Source organism: Mus caroli, chromosome 17 (genome assembly GCF_900094665.2).
Source record: "Mus caroli chromosome 17, CAROLI_EIJ_v1.1, whole genome shotgun sequence".
Classification (NCBI taxonomy): domain Eukaryota; kingdom Metazoa; phylum Chordata; class Mammalia; order Rodentia; family Muridae; genus Mus; species Mus caroli.
Window position 1 is genome coordinate 75783480 of NC_034586.1, and position 15214 is coordinate 75798693.

The 15214-nt window shown below is 43.4% G+C and overlaps 1 protein-coding gene across 2 annotated transcripts in view; it reads right to left on the minus strand.

Annotated features, from left to right (window-relative positions):
* The window catches only part of Hnrnpll (heterogeneous nuclear ribonucleoprotein L like), a 33246-nt gene extending 25691 nt beyond the window's left edge, over positions 1-7555 (minus strand). Inside the window, exon 1 of one of the 2 annotated variants that reach the window (XM_021149197.2) lies at positions 6885-7553. In XM_021149197.2, the coding sequence (XP_021004856.1) occupies positions 6885-7253 (369 nt within the window). In that variant the 5' untranslated portion in view covers positions 7254-7553. Of the gene's footprint in view, positions 1-6884 lie in introns of both variants that reach the window. The other variant, XM_021149198.2, reaches the window with a different exon arrangement.
* Positions 7556-15214: the final 7659 nt, after the last annotated feature.

Genomic DNA, 15214 nt, shown 5'->3' on the forward strand with positions numbered 1-15214 from the left:
AAGTGCTGGGATTAAAGGCGTGCGCCACCACGCCCGGCTGAGTGATGTTTTTCATACCTTTTTGTTTTTCGTAATATATTAGCTAGACCCTCTCCCCCTTAAACTTGAAGAAACAGGGTTGTGAGTATCACAATACTTCATCCTTAATTAGCTCAACATTCCAAATAATGATGATCTATCTTTTACATAACCTTTGACATCTTCATGAGACAAAAATTAGTCAGTGAGGTAAACCTAACAGTGTGTTTTCATATTTTTCCAACTGTCTATCATATTGGATCTAACTGCACTTTTTAGTCTATTATAAAATTCACCTTCTGAATTCACCTTTTGTGTCTCTAGAATCTCCTCCCTCTTACTGTATCTTGGCAGTAACTTTTGAAGAGGCCTCTTAGCTTTGTCCATTTCTCTCTAAGAATTGCCCATCATGAATATTAACTATGACGAATACAGTACAAAAAAGATGGCCAGTTTTCAAGTTGATCTTTCTCACAAAAATGGATTACAGAAATTTTTAAAAATCCCTCAGAAGAGTTTACTTACTATGTACAGGAAGTCATTCCCTAAAAGCTAAGGGACAAAATGTTACTGCCTTGATTTGGTCTACATATTATATACAAATCACAACTCTGTGGCCCACAAATACGTACCAATATTGTGTCAAGGAAAAAATTTAAAACAACTTATAAAAGAAAAACTAGAGATACTAAATATAATATAGTATCTGGAAGAAAGGTGATTTTCTCAATCTCAAGGCAAAAAATGTCATACTCCGCGCACGCCCTTATTCCCACTCAATCTATGATCCGTACATTATCTACCTTGGTACTTCTCTAACTTTAATTACATACCCAGACATCCTGCTGTTTGAGACAGGGTCTTACGATGTAGCCCTGGCTAGCCCAGAACTCATTAACCTTATTTCTGGGGAATATGCTACTCTGACATACCCATCTTTAACACAAAAACTTTCTTTTTCTTTTTTCTTTTTTTTTTTCCATTTTTTGATTTTTTGAGACAAGGTTTCTCTGTGTAGCCTTGGCTGTCCTGGAACTCACTCTGTAGACCAGGCTGCCCTCAAACTCAGAAATCCACCTGCCTCTGCCTCCCAAGTCCTGGGATTATAGGTATGTGCCACCACGCCCGGCTCACAAAAACTTTCTATCATTCACTTTAAAACAACTAAATTTCCAGTTATTTGTTATTTCCAACTGAAAAGCTGACAATTCATCTTTTAAAAATGTATTTCTACCACTCTCCCCAAGGCTGTTTTTTCTATCCTCTATTCTACCCCATAACTTTTTAAAAATAAGCTCTCATATATCCAAGGCTAGCTTCAAACTTGCTGTGTAGAAGAAAATGACCTTGAACTTCTGATCTTCATGCTAAGATTATAGGTATGCATCAAAACACCCTGTACATGCAGTATAGGAAACCAAACCCAGTTCCACACAAACAGGGCAAGCACAAATCTAGCTACATCCCCACTCTTCTTACATCACCATTTTCTCTGTTACAAGGCTGTGATAAGAAATCTGAACTCTGCTGCAGTACACAGCCTTTTCCCTATCCCTAAAATCAGGCAGGCAGGCAGGCAGGCAGGCAGCTGTGACACCGAGGAATACTACACTTCTCTCATGCTAGGCAAGCCTCTACTGCTGAGTCTTACACCATTATCCTGGTTCCTGATTTTTAAACTAGTTGGTAAATGATTACTGACAATCCCTACCTATACACCAACTAAACTGGATATGGTAGCAAACACCCACAACCCCGTCACTCATAGCACCAGCATCCACGGTTCAAGGCCAGGCTATGCACCTATCAATACTTGTAGCATGACTTCTCCAGCTTAAGAAATCATTTTTAAGTCTTTCCTGATCTCCTACAGCAGTTTTTTTTTTTGTTTTGGTCTGGTTTTTTACAATTGTCAATCCCTTCTTTGGACAAATTGGGTCAAACTCTAAGGGAGGGACGCTCAGTGGGTCCTCACTAACAGGCTCAGGACTGTCTGTCTGGTCATACTCATGCTAACCAACAGCCACTCAAGGGCAGTCTCAGGACAAATTCTCACAAGCCAAACAAACTTTTTTTTTTCAATATGGCTACAGTCTTCCATTTGGAAATCTTGGTCCATTTTACTGTTTCACTACCTTATGAGTCTACTCACTGAAATGTGAAAACTCCAATTACCTTATTAGGAAACAAGTTAACTAACTTATATGATTTCTGGCTGTCTGGGAATCTTCTTTCCTTTTGGGACTTTCTATTTGGGCAATTTTGTAGTTACTGTTATTTGGGCAGTATCTTAGAGCCCAGGCTAGCCTCAAATTCATTATGCAGCTAAGGCTAGCCTTTAACTAGTGATTATCCTGCCCCTTCCCAACTGCTACGGTATTCCTGACCTTTCTTGGCTTTCTGAGATGGCTCTGTAGCCCAGACTAACCTCTAGCCTCCGTCCACTTAGAAGTATCAAAATTCCTGGGATTACAGACATGTGCCACTGTACCTGGCTCTTAGCTTTGGTTTTAAATACTACTTCACCATATTGTCCAGCCTGGTTTTGATCTCTTAGACTCCTGCTATCCCCCAGACTTTTAACCTCCTGAGTAGCTAGACTATAACTGCCTGGCTGCCACTCAATCTTTGATTTGTCTGTTTACTCACTAGTGGAATACAGTACTTGAAAAACTTGATCTTCAAAATGACACTCTACCTTAATTTACTTTTGGTAAATAAATTGTTTTGGTAAGTGAAGCCATCACATATGAAGGTCCAGTTTCTTAAAATTAAAAAAGATATAGAAACAATAAGCTTGAAGATTAGGTCTGCTAAATTTAAGATAGTATGTCTGCTACTTATGGGGCCCAGAGAGATGGCTTAGCACTGCTGCTTCTAAAGAGGACCCAGGTTCAGTTTCCAGTGACATATGGTGTCTCACAACCATCTGTAACTCCAATTCCAGGGACTCAGTGGCCTTCTTCTGACCTCCATAGGCACTAGGCATGTACAGTGACAGGCAGACAAATACACAATAAAAAATAAATTGGTAAGGCACTGTGGCACACAGGAGGCAGAGGCAGTGGATCAAGTCCCAGGTCAGTCAAGGCTATACAGTGAGACCGTCTCAAAAATAAATTTTAAAAATCATATGCCCTTTATTCCACAAGAATGAAGTAACTATAAAACACGGCATGAACCTTCATAATGAAGCTTTGTGCAAGAGTGAAACCAAATGAATCAAACACCCTGGGAGTTTTGCTCTATGAAAAGTACAGTAGACCATGAAAGGCTAACTTATTTGTCCAATCCAAACCATTCAAATCAATCAATCTCAATCCTACCACCTCCCCTTCTCCTTCTCTTCCTCCTCTCCTTTCCCTCCCACTTCCCCTCCTCTCTCCAGAGTCTTGTTCAAGTGAGCTCCACAGCAATGCTCCCCACGTACTGGAATTACAGGTATGCACCAAACCCAGCCTTCATACTTCTTCAAACACTGACACCACTGCTACCACTTACTCAGGTTCTTCTTGAAACTTAGTTATTAAATCAAGAAAAGTCAAGAGTATGAATCCTTTAAATCTTTTCACTTCACAAATTTCCAATTAGAGTTAAATAGATAGATCATTACTGTGCCTAATCTGCATTTATTCTAACAGTTTGACTACAGATGTATTTATTTCTTCTATAGGCTAAGGACCACTTAAGTTGAGCTAAACTCTTCAATTAAATATAAACTGTATTTCAACATGATGAAGTACTAGACTCTATACCTTAATTATATACAATGTTTCATAGCTGCAATGGTTTCAAAATGGTACTGAAAATTACAAGGAAAAAATTTTGAAAAGGGGGGGTTCAAGAGATGGCTCAGAACTAATTAATGCAGCTTTTTTAAAAAAAGTATTTTTTTTTGTATGTTAGTACACTAGCTATCTTCAGACACACCAAAAGAAACGTCGGATCTTATTACAGATGGTTGTGAGCCACCATGTGGTTGCTGGGAATTGAACTCAGGACCTGTGGAAGAGCAGTAAGTGCTCTTAGCCACTGAGCCATCTCTCCAGCCCTAATGCAGCTTTTAAATGTCCAAGACAGGAACAATGTATGAGTTATAATAAATTCAAATTGCTGTTCATCTCTCTGTGTGCTCTTCCAAAGGACCCAGGTTCAATTCCCAGCACCCACATAGCAGCTCATAACTGTCTATAACGGAGCTTCAAGTGATCTGACATCCTCACACAGGCATACACAAAGGCAAAAATATCAACGTACATAAAATAAAAATAAATCTTTATAAAATGTTTGAAAATGGAAAAACATGAGCCTTCATTACACTTCACATTAGCCTATCAATTCGACTGTTAAATTTACAAATTATTGGGGAGGAGGGTCGATAGGGTCAGAAACAATTTCACATGCTAGTCAAGTAACCCACCGCTAACATCAAGCTACAGCCCTCGCTCTAGCTAAACAGCAAAATGAGAGCAGCTTGCCTTAACCACAGCGAGATGAACAACCATTTGAATTTATAACTACACACATTAGTTCCTGTCTTGGACATTTAAAAGCTGCATTAGGGTTGGAGAGATGGCTTAGTGGCTAAGAGTATTGACTGCTCTTCCAGAGGTCCTGAGTTCAATTCCCAGCAACCACATGGTGGCTCACAACCATCTGTAATGGGATCTGATGCCCTCTTCTGGTGCGTCTGAAGACAACTAATGTACTAACATACATAAAATAAATAAAATCTTTTTTAAAAGCTGCGTGGATTAATTAACTTCAGCTTCACGTAAGGAAAGCATGTACAGTCCAACGTTCATATTTTACAGACTAAGAAATCTTTCTCGAGGTCACAAAAACTATATGCTAAAACTAGACTCCTGACCATGACCAATGCCAGCCACTTCCACTGCTTGACTTACGTTACTCACTAGCATTCAAAAATAACGTTAACTATTTTTGAAACAAAATTTGTGTGTGTGTGAACACATGTATATGTGTGTGCACACCAAGTAGTTCATATACAAGTCAGGACACCGTCTACCATAAGGGCTCTGGCAACTGAAACTGTAGGTTTTCAGGCGTTAGCAAGCACTTTTCCCCACTGAGCCATCCGTCTCTCCTGCCAACTGCTTTAAGAATCTTTCCAAGACACTTAAGAGTCATTTCATAGTGTTGCACAAACAACCAAGGCTTTTGGCAAAACATCTTTTGTAACATTCCTATTTCTAAATCTTACAATATTTGATTATGATCTTAAGAATCCCTAAGAAAATCATCTCCTTTATTCATACTTCCAAGTTATATTCTGAGGATCTCAAAAAGCTTGACAGAAAAATCCAAATAACTGCAAGGAACCAATGCTTGACCTTGACCAGAAGAAGGCCAAGAACCAGTTGTGTCCGTAAAGTGACAACAAGAAAAAAAGACTCCTTTAAAAAAAGATATGGTCAAATTTACCCATCACATTTTACTTTTCTAATTATCCGAATTTTTACATAAAAATTCCCACTGGGCCAGTGAGGTGGCTCAGGTGGTGAATGTCTGCCAGGACTCACAGGATTGGAAGTAGCTGTGTCCTTTGACCTCCACACTCGCCTGCATGCTCCAAAGCACACAACACAAATGACTAATTTTTTTTTTATTATTACTCAAACAGGAGCTGAAGAAAGAGCTCATCCAAAAAGCACACAGTGCTCTTGCAAAGTGAGCCCAAGAGTTTGACTCCCAGCACTGGAATCTGGTGAGTCGCAATGAAACTACCTGTAACTCTACCTCTAGGGAGTACTAAAACCTTACGAGGCTGTCATGGGTACTTGCTGTGAACCCATACATGTAACTAATTTTTTTTTTTTTAATTTAAGCTAGACCAATAAAAATTCGAACTTTTGAAAGATAAGCGGCTTCCGATTAAAAAGGGTTGGAACACCTTAATTTTTGAAAGATGTGCATAACTTCGTCAACTTCTTCTAAGACTTGTTCTCAAATGTATTAAATGTTTAAATAATATCTTAAGTCGTCAAGACCATTTAAAGGCCCCCAAAAGAGTCAAAATCGTTCGGATTGGTTTGTTTCCTTAAAGTCTCCAGGGAACCTTTAGTTGTGGGTTGCGCTGTCCACATTCCTCCAGCCTCCGGCTAAACGTTTCTGATAAAGGAGGATTCAAGGAATGTGTGACTGAATTCCCACAGCTCTGCATTCATTTCCTTCTGTGGGGGACAAACTTGAAGTACATTACCAATGGAGAACTCTCGTCATCTTAACACCTTTTATTTGACAGCAGGGACACACACACACACACTTAGATCACCTGCCCACACATTTCTGTAACAGGAAACTGTCTTGGTCATTGCCTGGCCTGAATGAACCTCATGCCCACAAAGCCTTTTCGATAGAAAGATGTTAAACTAGCGAGGGCTAAACTACGGGGAGAGCACGAGGGCGCAATTTGTCATTTCATCGCGGCTTCCACGGAGACGAGGCCACGAGAGCCTTCCCGTTATGGTTGCCCAGCGTGAGGATGCTGCGGGTCGGGGAGGCCGGGTCCCCAGCACAGCCTCGGAGTTGCTCAACTAACAAAGAGCGGATCCCGCCGAGGGCGCGCGGGCAGCCTCCCGGAGCGGAAGCGACACCCGCCCGCCCCCGCCGCCCCCACCCCGCTTACCCTCCCCAAGTTCAGGGCCCGGACTCCGGGAGACCCGGCACCCCAAGCCCACCCAAAGCCGGCATTCGGGATTCGGGGAGCGTGGGCAATAAAGAAAAGAATCAGCCCGAGTCGCCAGCGCCGCGCTCGGCGTGCACGCAGCGGCAAAGGCGGCCAGGCCGAACCCCCGCCGCCGGGCCCTGCTGGAGGGACGCGGCGCGGCGCCGCGCTTTGTTACCGTGGACAGGGGCATGCTCCGAGGGCCACCGCCACCACCGCCGCTGCCGCCTTCGTCGCCGCCGCTCCCTCCCTCATCGCCGTCTCCTTCGTCGCCTTCGTCGCCGTCGCCTTCTTCTCCACCTTCGCCTTCCTCGCCGTCGCCGCCGCCGCCGCCGCCGCCGCTGCCTCCGTCTCCGTCGCCTCCGTCGGCTCCGCCGCTGTCGCTATCGCTCTCCGCCTGAGGCGTCGCTTCCTGGCGATTCTCGCTCTCCTCGGCCGAGTAGACGATCTCTCCCTCCTCGGTCTTGAGGCGCTTGGCCTGGCTCTCGAACTCCCGGTCCTCCTCGTACGTCTCCTCCTTGGGGGAGGAGGAGGAGGTGGAGGACATGGCGGCGGCGGTGGGGACGGCGCGGGAGACGGGCCTCAGATGTCGCCGATCGGTCCCCGCCGCGGGCTGCGCCTCTTCGGCGCGGGTCTGAACGGGCCCGGCGTCCTCCGCGGCGCGCTCCAGGAGCCCGTGACTGAGAAGAGAGCGCGGGCTGAGGGGACGCTTCCCTTTATCTCCCAGCCAGCCTCCAGCCTCTCCCTCCGCCAGCTTCGCGGCTCCCAGCCCCGGGGGGGACGCGAAAGTAAGGATGGGGCCGGGCCGTGGCTTCCGGTCTTCCCTCCTCCCTGATCCGCTCCCCGCCGCTCAGGCGGAGCCTCCACCCCGCCTTGACTGCCGCCGGGCGGGATGGGATCCAGGGCCCTAGAGTTTCCGCCCCCTTGCCGAACTTACGCCTCCTATTGGAAGAGGGAAAGTCGATCTGGCTTCCAATTGGCTGGAAGAACTGCTCGTCAGAATCCCAGCCTGATCCCTCGCTAGGCTCCGGTCTGGACCGTGCAACGCCCGCTGCGCGCGGTTCCGCAGCGGTTGCAGCCCCGCGGCGGTTAGCGCTGTTAGGCCCTGGCCGCCGCTGAGATACCGGGTGAATGTGACGAGCCGGCGGTGCGTTCGGCAGAGTCGGAGCTGTGGGTGTTAACCGCCTTCCCGCTAATTTGAATGCTTTTCTTCTTCCTTTTAAAAAGATGAGGGAGACCTGGAGAATCTTTAAAAAGATGAGGGAAACCTGGAGAATCTCCGCACACCTAACCACACACAGTCCCCCAAAGCGCGTGGACTCTGCGCCGCTAACTAAACAGAACAGCCGTTAGCGGTTACTGACGGTGACGAGCCAGCGAGATGATGCACACAGGTCTGCGCAGGGCATAGGTGATCTGCAAACCGGACCTATTGCTGCAGACATACCTATCCAAGCCCCTGCTGCAGTTACATATTCTCAACCTTCGTCTAAAAACCCCTATTCTCACTGTTCTGAATGATCCTCTTCATTTTCCAAAATAGGAAACTATCACAATCCTGTTGGTCCCCAGCCCACAACTCACTTCCTCTGTGAAGCCTAAAGACTGTTTTAAGGTTTTCAGCTGTTTCTATTTGAAAAAGGCCTTTGGATAACTAAAGGTGTTGTTTTAAAACAAAACAAAACTGGGCGTGCTTAAGGGCAGGAACTGTGTTCATTTTTATAATCTAGTTCCAGTACAGTTCACCCCAACCCAATCCACCCATGAATGGATTTCAGTGACCAACTTACTGGGTTGAAATTATGGTGTCTAGCTAGCAAGAAACCCACCGCGCCCTAAGTGCCCTGTTACTTTAAGCCTTGGAAAACTAAGATTCGTTCTGCGCACTTGTTTTGAATCTCTTCCTTTCCCAGTTGTGGGTTGTTCCCTCCTCTAGCCTGTCCCTCCCCGCCCTCCCCCCAAAGGCATTTCTTCCCCCAGAAAGATGTGTGATCGTGCTTTTAGCATATGTTGCTTTCTCCTTTATACTTTGCGTCGCTTGTCATTTTAGAATCCTAAGGAATCTAAGCGTTTCTGCAAACTGTACCAACGTGTGTGAGAGAGAGAGAGGCCGCTTGCAGAACTGAAAATTAGAAATATGTCTTTAAAATTAAGATAAAAGACTGTCGTGTACCGAAGAAGTATCAAAGAAGGAATTGCCGAGCTGGGGACAGATAAGGAAACATACTGAGCGAGAGCAAGTGCACCCGCAGTCAGAAAAACATTGCACCAGTTTTGCCCAAAAGTTTTTGTCTGAGTCAGATGTTCCATACAAATTGACAGTGCAAAAATTTCTGTGCAAGAAAAGTTCAGGTACAGAAGTTTTAAAAGCTAAGATCTAAAAGGCGTAGGTTTAGGGCTGGAGAGGTGGCTCAGCAGAGGCGGTGCAGCCCTCGGGGAAGCATAGGAGCTTCCCCATGAACCTAGGGATCCGAAGCTCTCCCTTCTGACACCTTCATAGTCGCCATGTCACTAAACAGTGTTTTGCAGGGACTGTCAAGATGGCCGCACCTGTCAAAATGGTGGCATCCGTTAAAACAAAGTGGGTGGGGGGAAAAAAAGCACCAATCCCTGAGCAGGAAAACCAGCCAATCCCTGAACTCCCTAAGATCAAGACTTGAAATCCTACCAATCACTGACTCTGGAAGTCTCCACCCTCCTAAGAAATCCTCTATGTGCCTGCCTTTTGTCCAATCCCCGCTGTCCTCTCCCAGGAGCAAAGAGGGCAGCCACCTCTGGACTCCTCTCTCCTCCCCCTGGATTCATCCTTCCAATAAATCTCCTTTATGAGATGTGCTTCCTGCTACGACTCTTTCATCGGAAGAGGCCAAGAAACAATGAAGAGAACAAGGGAGGGATGCAAAAAAGCAGAGTGCTGCTGGCTGGGACTCCTGAGCCCCTCAGGTCAGCAGGGGAGATGCTTCCCCAAGAGCTGCACCGCCTCTGCTGAGACTTCCTCTCAGCTGTGTGGTTCCTGAGCTCCTGTTTCTAGGGAGGCCCTTTCACTGGGCTACCTTCTCCCCTCAGAGCTGTGTGGTTTCTGGTCTATCTGAGCAGGAAGGCCAACATACCACGCATCCATGTTGTACACAGACATACATCCAGGCAAAACACACATAAAAATAAATGAATACATCTAAAAAATAAGTTTAAAAGCCTAGTTATCTTTAGCCTTTCTGTCCGTATGTATGTATGTATGTATTTTGTAGGAGCCCTAACTGGCCTGTAACTTTGTAGTTCAGTCCCTGCCTCCCTAGTCCTGGGATTAAAGCAAGTAGTACTAGTCCTCTCTTTGCCCATTTTATAGTACTTTTAGTATCAAAGACCAGGAAAGAAGGATAAATTAATTATAGCTTGTTTGCCAGGGAAATTTTCTTCTGGTGAAGTGTATAGTTCCCAACATATTTTTATTTCAAATCGTGGAGAGCTGGAAATGAAGCCACTGGCATGTGGTGGGCCCTCGGCTTGAGTGCCCAGACTACATTTTTTTTTTTTAATTAAAGATGGAAATGTAGAATTGGGAAATTAAATGTTTTGATTGTTTTTCTTTAAGATGGTTGTGCATGCCTTAATCCTAGCGCTCAGAAGCCAGAGGCAGGCAGATCTCCTTGAGTTCAAGGCCAACCTGGTCTAAATTCCAGGACAGCCAGGGCTATGTAGAAAGACCCTGTCTCAAACAAAATAAGATAGAGTTTGTTTGTTTTAGAGAGTTTGACTTTAAATATACAGTGCTGTCCTCAAACTCAAAATCTTCCTTGCTTTGCCTGTTAACTACCATGCCTGGCTGCTTTGAATTTTCATACGAAAGGTGAATTTAACAAATTATATTCACATAGGTTTATTGGGATTTATGTAAATTTTCTAAATACTTGTTAAAACATTTTCAATTTTCAAAGCCCTTAAAGCCAAATTAAAATGCAGGTCTCATGCTAAGTAGAAGTTACCTTTAAAAATTATAGTAAATTCTATAGCTGCAATTTACTGTTGGGGATGAATTAAATTTCCTTATACAAATTAAAATGGTTAATCTATAATCTATTCACACTTCCCAGAATTATACTGTTGGTATAAATTAGATAATGAATTACTATCAAGATAAGCAACTATAAATTAGGTCTACATGTCCATTGTAGTAACAGACACAGTCATTAAATCATTTTCATTAATGAGTAGCCCTGGCTCTGGAATCTGACTCCTTGGGTTCCAGTCCTAGAGAGAGAGCTAGGTTCATTTTGTGTGTGTGTTTTCTTTTGTTCTTGTTTTTGTTTTTTTGAGATAAAGTTTCTCTGTGTAGCCTTGGCTATCCTAGAACTCACTATGTAAACCAGGCTGGCCTTGAACCCAGAGAGATCGGCCTGCCTCTGCCTCCTAAGTGCTGGGATTAAAGGCGTGGGCCACCACTGCCCAGCTAAGAACCAGGTTTTTAACTGCACCTCTAAAGCAGGATTTTTGTTTTGTCTTAATGCTTTTCTGAAACTGCTTCATTACAGAATGGACAGAGGCCTCTGATAAAGAGTTTGTGACAGAATTTACCAACATGACCCTTTCAGTAGTTAGCACATGGAGTGGCACATAGGTGGTGATCATTATTGCATGTGAATAATTATATAAATACATACACACACACATGCTTATATCACTCAGGTATGTACTTGATTGTAAGGTTTAAAAAGCAGGGTCAAATAGTCCAAATTTAATTGTAATGCCCTCCCTCATTTGGGAGACTGAGGTATGATCTCATGTTTGAGGCCAACCCTTTGCTACTACAAACACAAAGAGTCCCTGTCACAGAATGCATACAAACCAAGTGAGAATGCAAGAACTAGCTTTCTAGCTTTCTAGCATCCTTATCACCTAGAATGTCTTTATTGTTGACATAGGTAGCAATGAGATTTAAAAGTGTAAGCAACATTTGGGGATGTGCTATGAAGGACTTTATGTTTCCCCAGACCTGCCCTAGCCCAATAAGTCTAGTGTGGATGCTGTATCCCCAAGGAGCTGAGACAGTGGAATTTCTTGGGTGCTGCCTACCCTACTCAACAATAGCCTAATTAGAGACTTGGAAAAGCAGCCAAAAGCCTAATACATAAGTGATCCCAGACATTCATGGCCTTGAAGAAGTTACTCCTGACCTTCTTGTCATTTCTGGCTACCAAGCACTGTATAATTTTTTTAGTCTCATGTCATTCAAATCATGTATCATATTAACTCATGATTTATTATTATTTAGTATCCTCTCGAATCCTTTCTTAGGAGATAGAGACGAGCTAGCTAGCTTTCCTTCTTTTATTACTTAGTTTTTTGAGACATGGCTTCCCCATATAGCTCTATCTGTCCTGTAATTTGCTCTGTAGACCAGGCTGGCCTCAAACTCAGAGATCTACCTGCCTCTCCCTCCTGAGTGCTGGGCTTATAGGCATCCATCACCACGCTTTCATCAAAGCACATATTGTTGCTGTCTGGATGTCTTTTCTACAACAAGCTGAAACATTTTCTCAGAGGTTAAACAGCTGTCTGATATCACATAACATTTTCTTGAAAACTATCACCATTTTCTGATCTTTACATCATTTGAAGTGGGGGCTACAAATTGTGGGGTTTTCATACCCAAAGTGAATTTCCAACACTGTTGCTATTTCACCTCCCACACAAAACTCTCATTTTATGTCTGAACTTCTATAAAAATTAAATAAGCCTTCATGCATACTTTACTGTGAGTCCCATTTCCAGAAGAGTGGAGCTGTAGAGATATTTTAGGTCAAGGCCCCATGCTTTGCAGGAAATCCGGCTCTTCAGAAACAATCCACTTATTTCTGCAAAATATTCTTGACTCCTTTACGGAGTTCTATTTCTAGGACCCTGCTGTTAGTTTGACAAAAATCACCTAGAACATGAATTGTAAACTTGTTTCCTTTACCAGACGGCTGGTTGGTTATGATGGAAAGTCACTGTTCAGGAAGAGTGCACCATACAGGAAGTACCCGAGGCAATATTAACTCCAAGTGTAGTCAAGTGTAACCACAGTGGTGTATGTGTGCTTTCGAGAGTTCTGCACATCTGTTTGGGTGCTCCAGCTCCCTCCACCGTATTTGGACTGTCTTCTCCCTCCCTCCCCCTCTCCCCCTCTCCCCTTCTCCCCTTCTCCCCCTCTCCCCCTCTCCCCTGAGAAAGGGCCATTTGACCCTCAAAGAGGTTGAGACACACAAGTTGAGAACTATCAGTGTACATTGTGAGTTCAGGACTATAATGTGGAACACTCTCAAAAAAACACACACACACACACACATGTATATGTATATGTATATGTATATGTATATGTATATGTATATGTATATGTATATGTATAAAATCAGGCAGGAGCCTTTACTTGAAAACAGATATGATTTAGTAAGACCAGTGGGCTATTGGACTTAACCTGTGCGGTCCAATATCACAACTAGCAGTCACATTTGCCATTTAAATTGATGGAAACGAACAAACAAACAAACAAACAAAAACCCCTTGACAGTCAACAGCTAGATCTTGCTAGCCACACATCAAGTGACCAAGAACACAAACACAAGAGGTTACAATGTCGGACAGAGCTGATAGAACAAGAACATGCGTACAAGAAATGACTGAGGTTCATATACCACATACAACATCACCTGACCCATAGTGTAGACCATGATGAGGTGCTTATTGTCCTAAATTAACCTCTTTATCTGGGTCAGGAAAAGGAAGTATATGAGGGCTGGGGATGTAGGGAAGTCGGGACAGAATTAGTCTAGCACGCAGGAAGCCCTGGATTAAATCCCCAAGCCCTGCACAGACCGTGCAGTGGGAAAAAGAACATAGACGCAATCCAAACATAGCTAGATGTTTGTTGATGAGTTGCCAGCAGGATGAACAATCTCTGCGCCAAATTTGAGATTGCTGTGGAGAGGTATGAGGAAGGACTTTTAAAGGGGGAAGCTGTGTAAAAAGACTCTCAATAAGCAAGCAGAAACTGGTTTATTCTGCCAAACTAAGTGACCCAAAGCAATCTTTGGGTATCTGCATAAGCAAATTACAGGGAAAAAAAAAAAAAACAGTCGTATCTTAACAAAAAGATAGCCATAGCTGTACATTTGGGGTGGGGTCACTGGCTCAGGTTTACTGGGAACTAGTAGGTTCCAGGGAGTCAGAGACAAACTGCTAGCAAGCACCAAGATGGATTCTAGCATAAAGTGGAGTTCTTTTAACCATTATACTTTGGCTACACAAAGCCATAGGGACTAGTCTGAGCTATGTGAGACCTTGCCCCTAACACCCCAAATTACATGAAACGATGGATTAAAAACTGAGCAAATTATGTGTGTTCAGGTATTTCAAAGACTGAAATAGAGTTTACTCTGTAACTATATTTAAAATGAGATAATATAAAAAGTATTCTATTTATTTAAGTAACTAAATAGAAGTGAACAAATGAAAGAAAAATGAATAGACATACAGATAGACATGGCCCCTTTTGTGCAGTAGATATATCAAAATGTGTGTGATTTAAGTTGGTAAAAAATAATTGGAATAAGCATATAAGGGGCATTTTTCTTTTTTCTTTTAATGTGTGTGAGTGTTTTGCCTGCATGCATGTCTGTGAATCATGCACATGTCTGGAGCTTACAGAGGCCAGAAAAGGGCCCCAGCACCAAATGCTCTGATAATGGAGTTACAGACAGTCATGAGCTGCCATGTGGGTGCTAGAAATCTAGCCTGGGTCCTCTGAAAGGGCAGCTAGTGCTATGGATTCTAGCATAAGGACGGTTAATTAAACCATCTCCCCAGCCCCCTAAGAGGCATTCTAACAAAACCAAGATGCCTGTTATGAATGTTTTCAGAAGTAAAAAAAAAAAAAGTCCTAGCATCTTTAATCACAGCACTCAGGAGGCAGAGGCAGGCAGATCTCTCTCTGAGTTTGAGGCCAACCTGGTCTACAGAGTAAGTTACAGGATATCAAGGGCTAACAGAGAAACCCTGTCTCAACAAAACAAAACAAAACAAGTAAAAAGTCCTTTAGGGCCAATGACTCATGGCTAGGCCTGACAACCTGAGTTCAATTCCCAGGATCACAGGGTACAAGAAGAGAACCGACCAAACTGTCCTCTGATATCCATACATGTATGCTTGCGTGCATGTGTATGCACGCACGCATGCACACACACACACACACACACACACAATTTTAATAGCCCCTTTCCATACCAGGTGAAGCACAGTCACAGTATAGTCCTTCACTGTGCACAAAACTGGTCTCATTTGACTCTCGTGAAAGTCTCTTAACAAGGGGGCAGAGGTAGATCTTAGGTCTCCATTTGGCAGGTGACATTTAGAATTTTTTTTCTTTCTAAATTCTCACCTGTTTTTCACTGTACTAATGTGAATTATTATGTGTGTGATCTATTTTTTTTCTTGGTTTTTTTTTTTTTTTTTTTTTTTTTTTTTTTTTTTTTT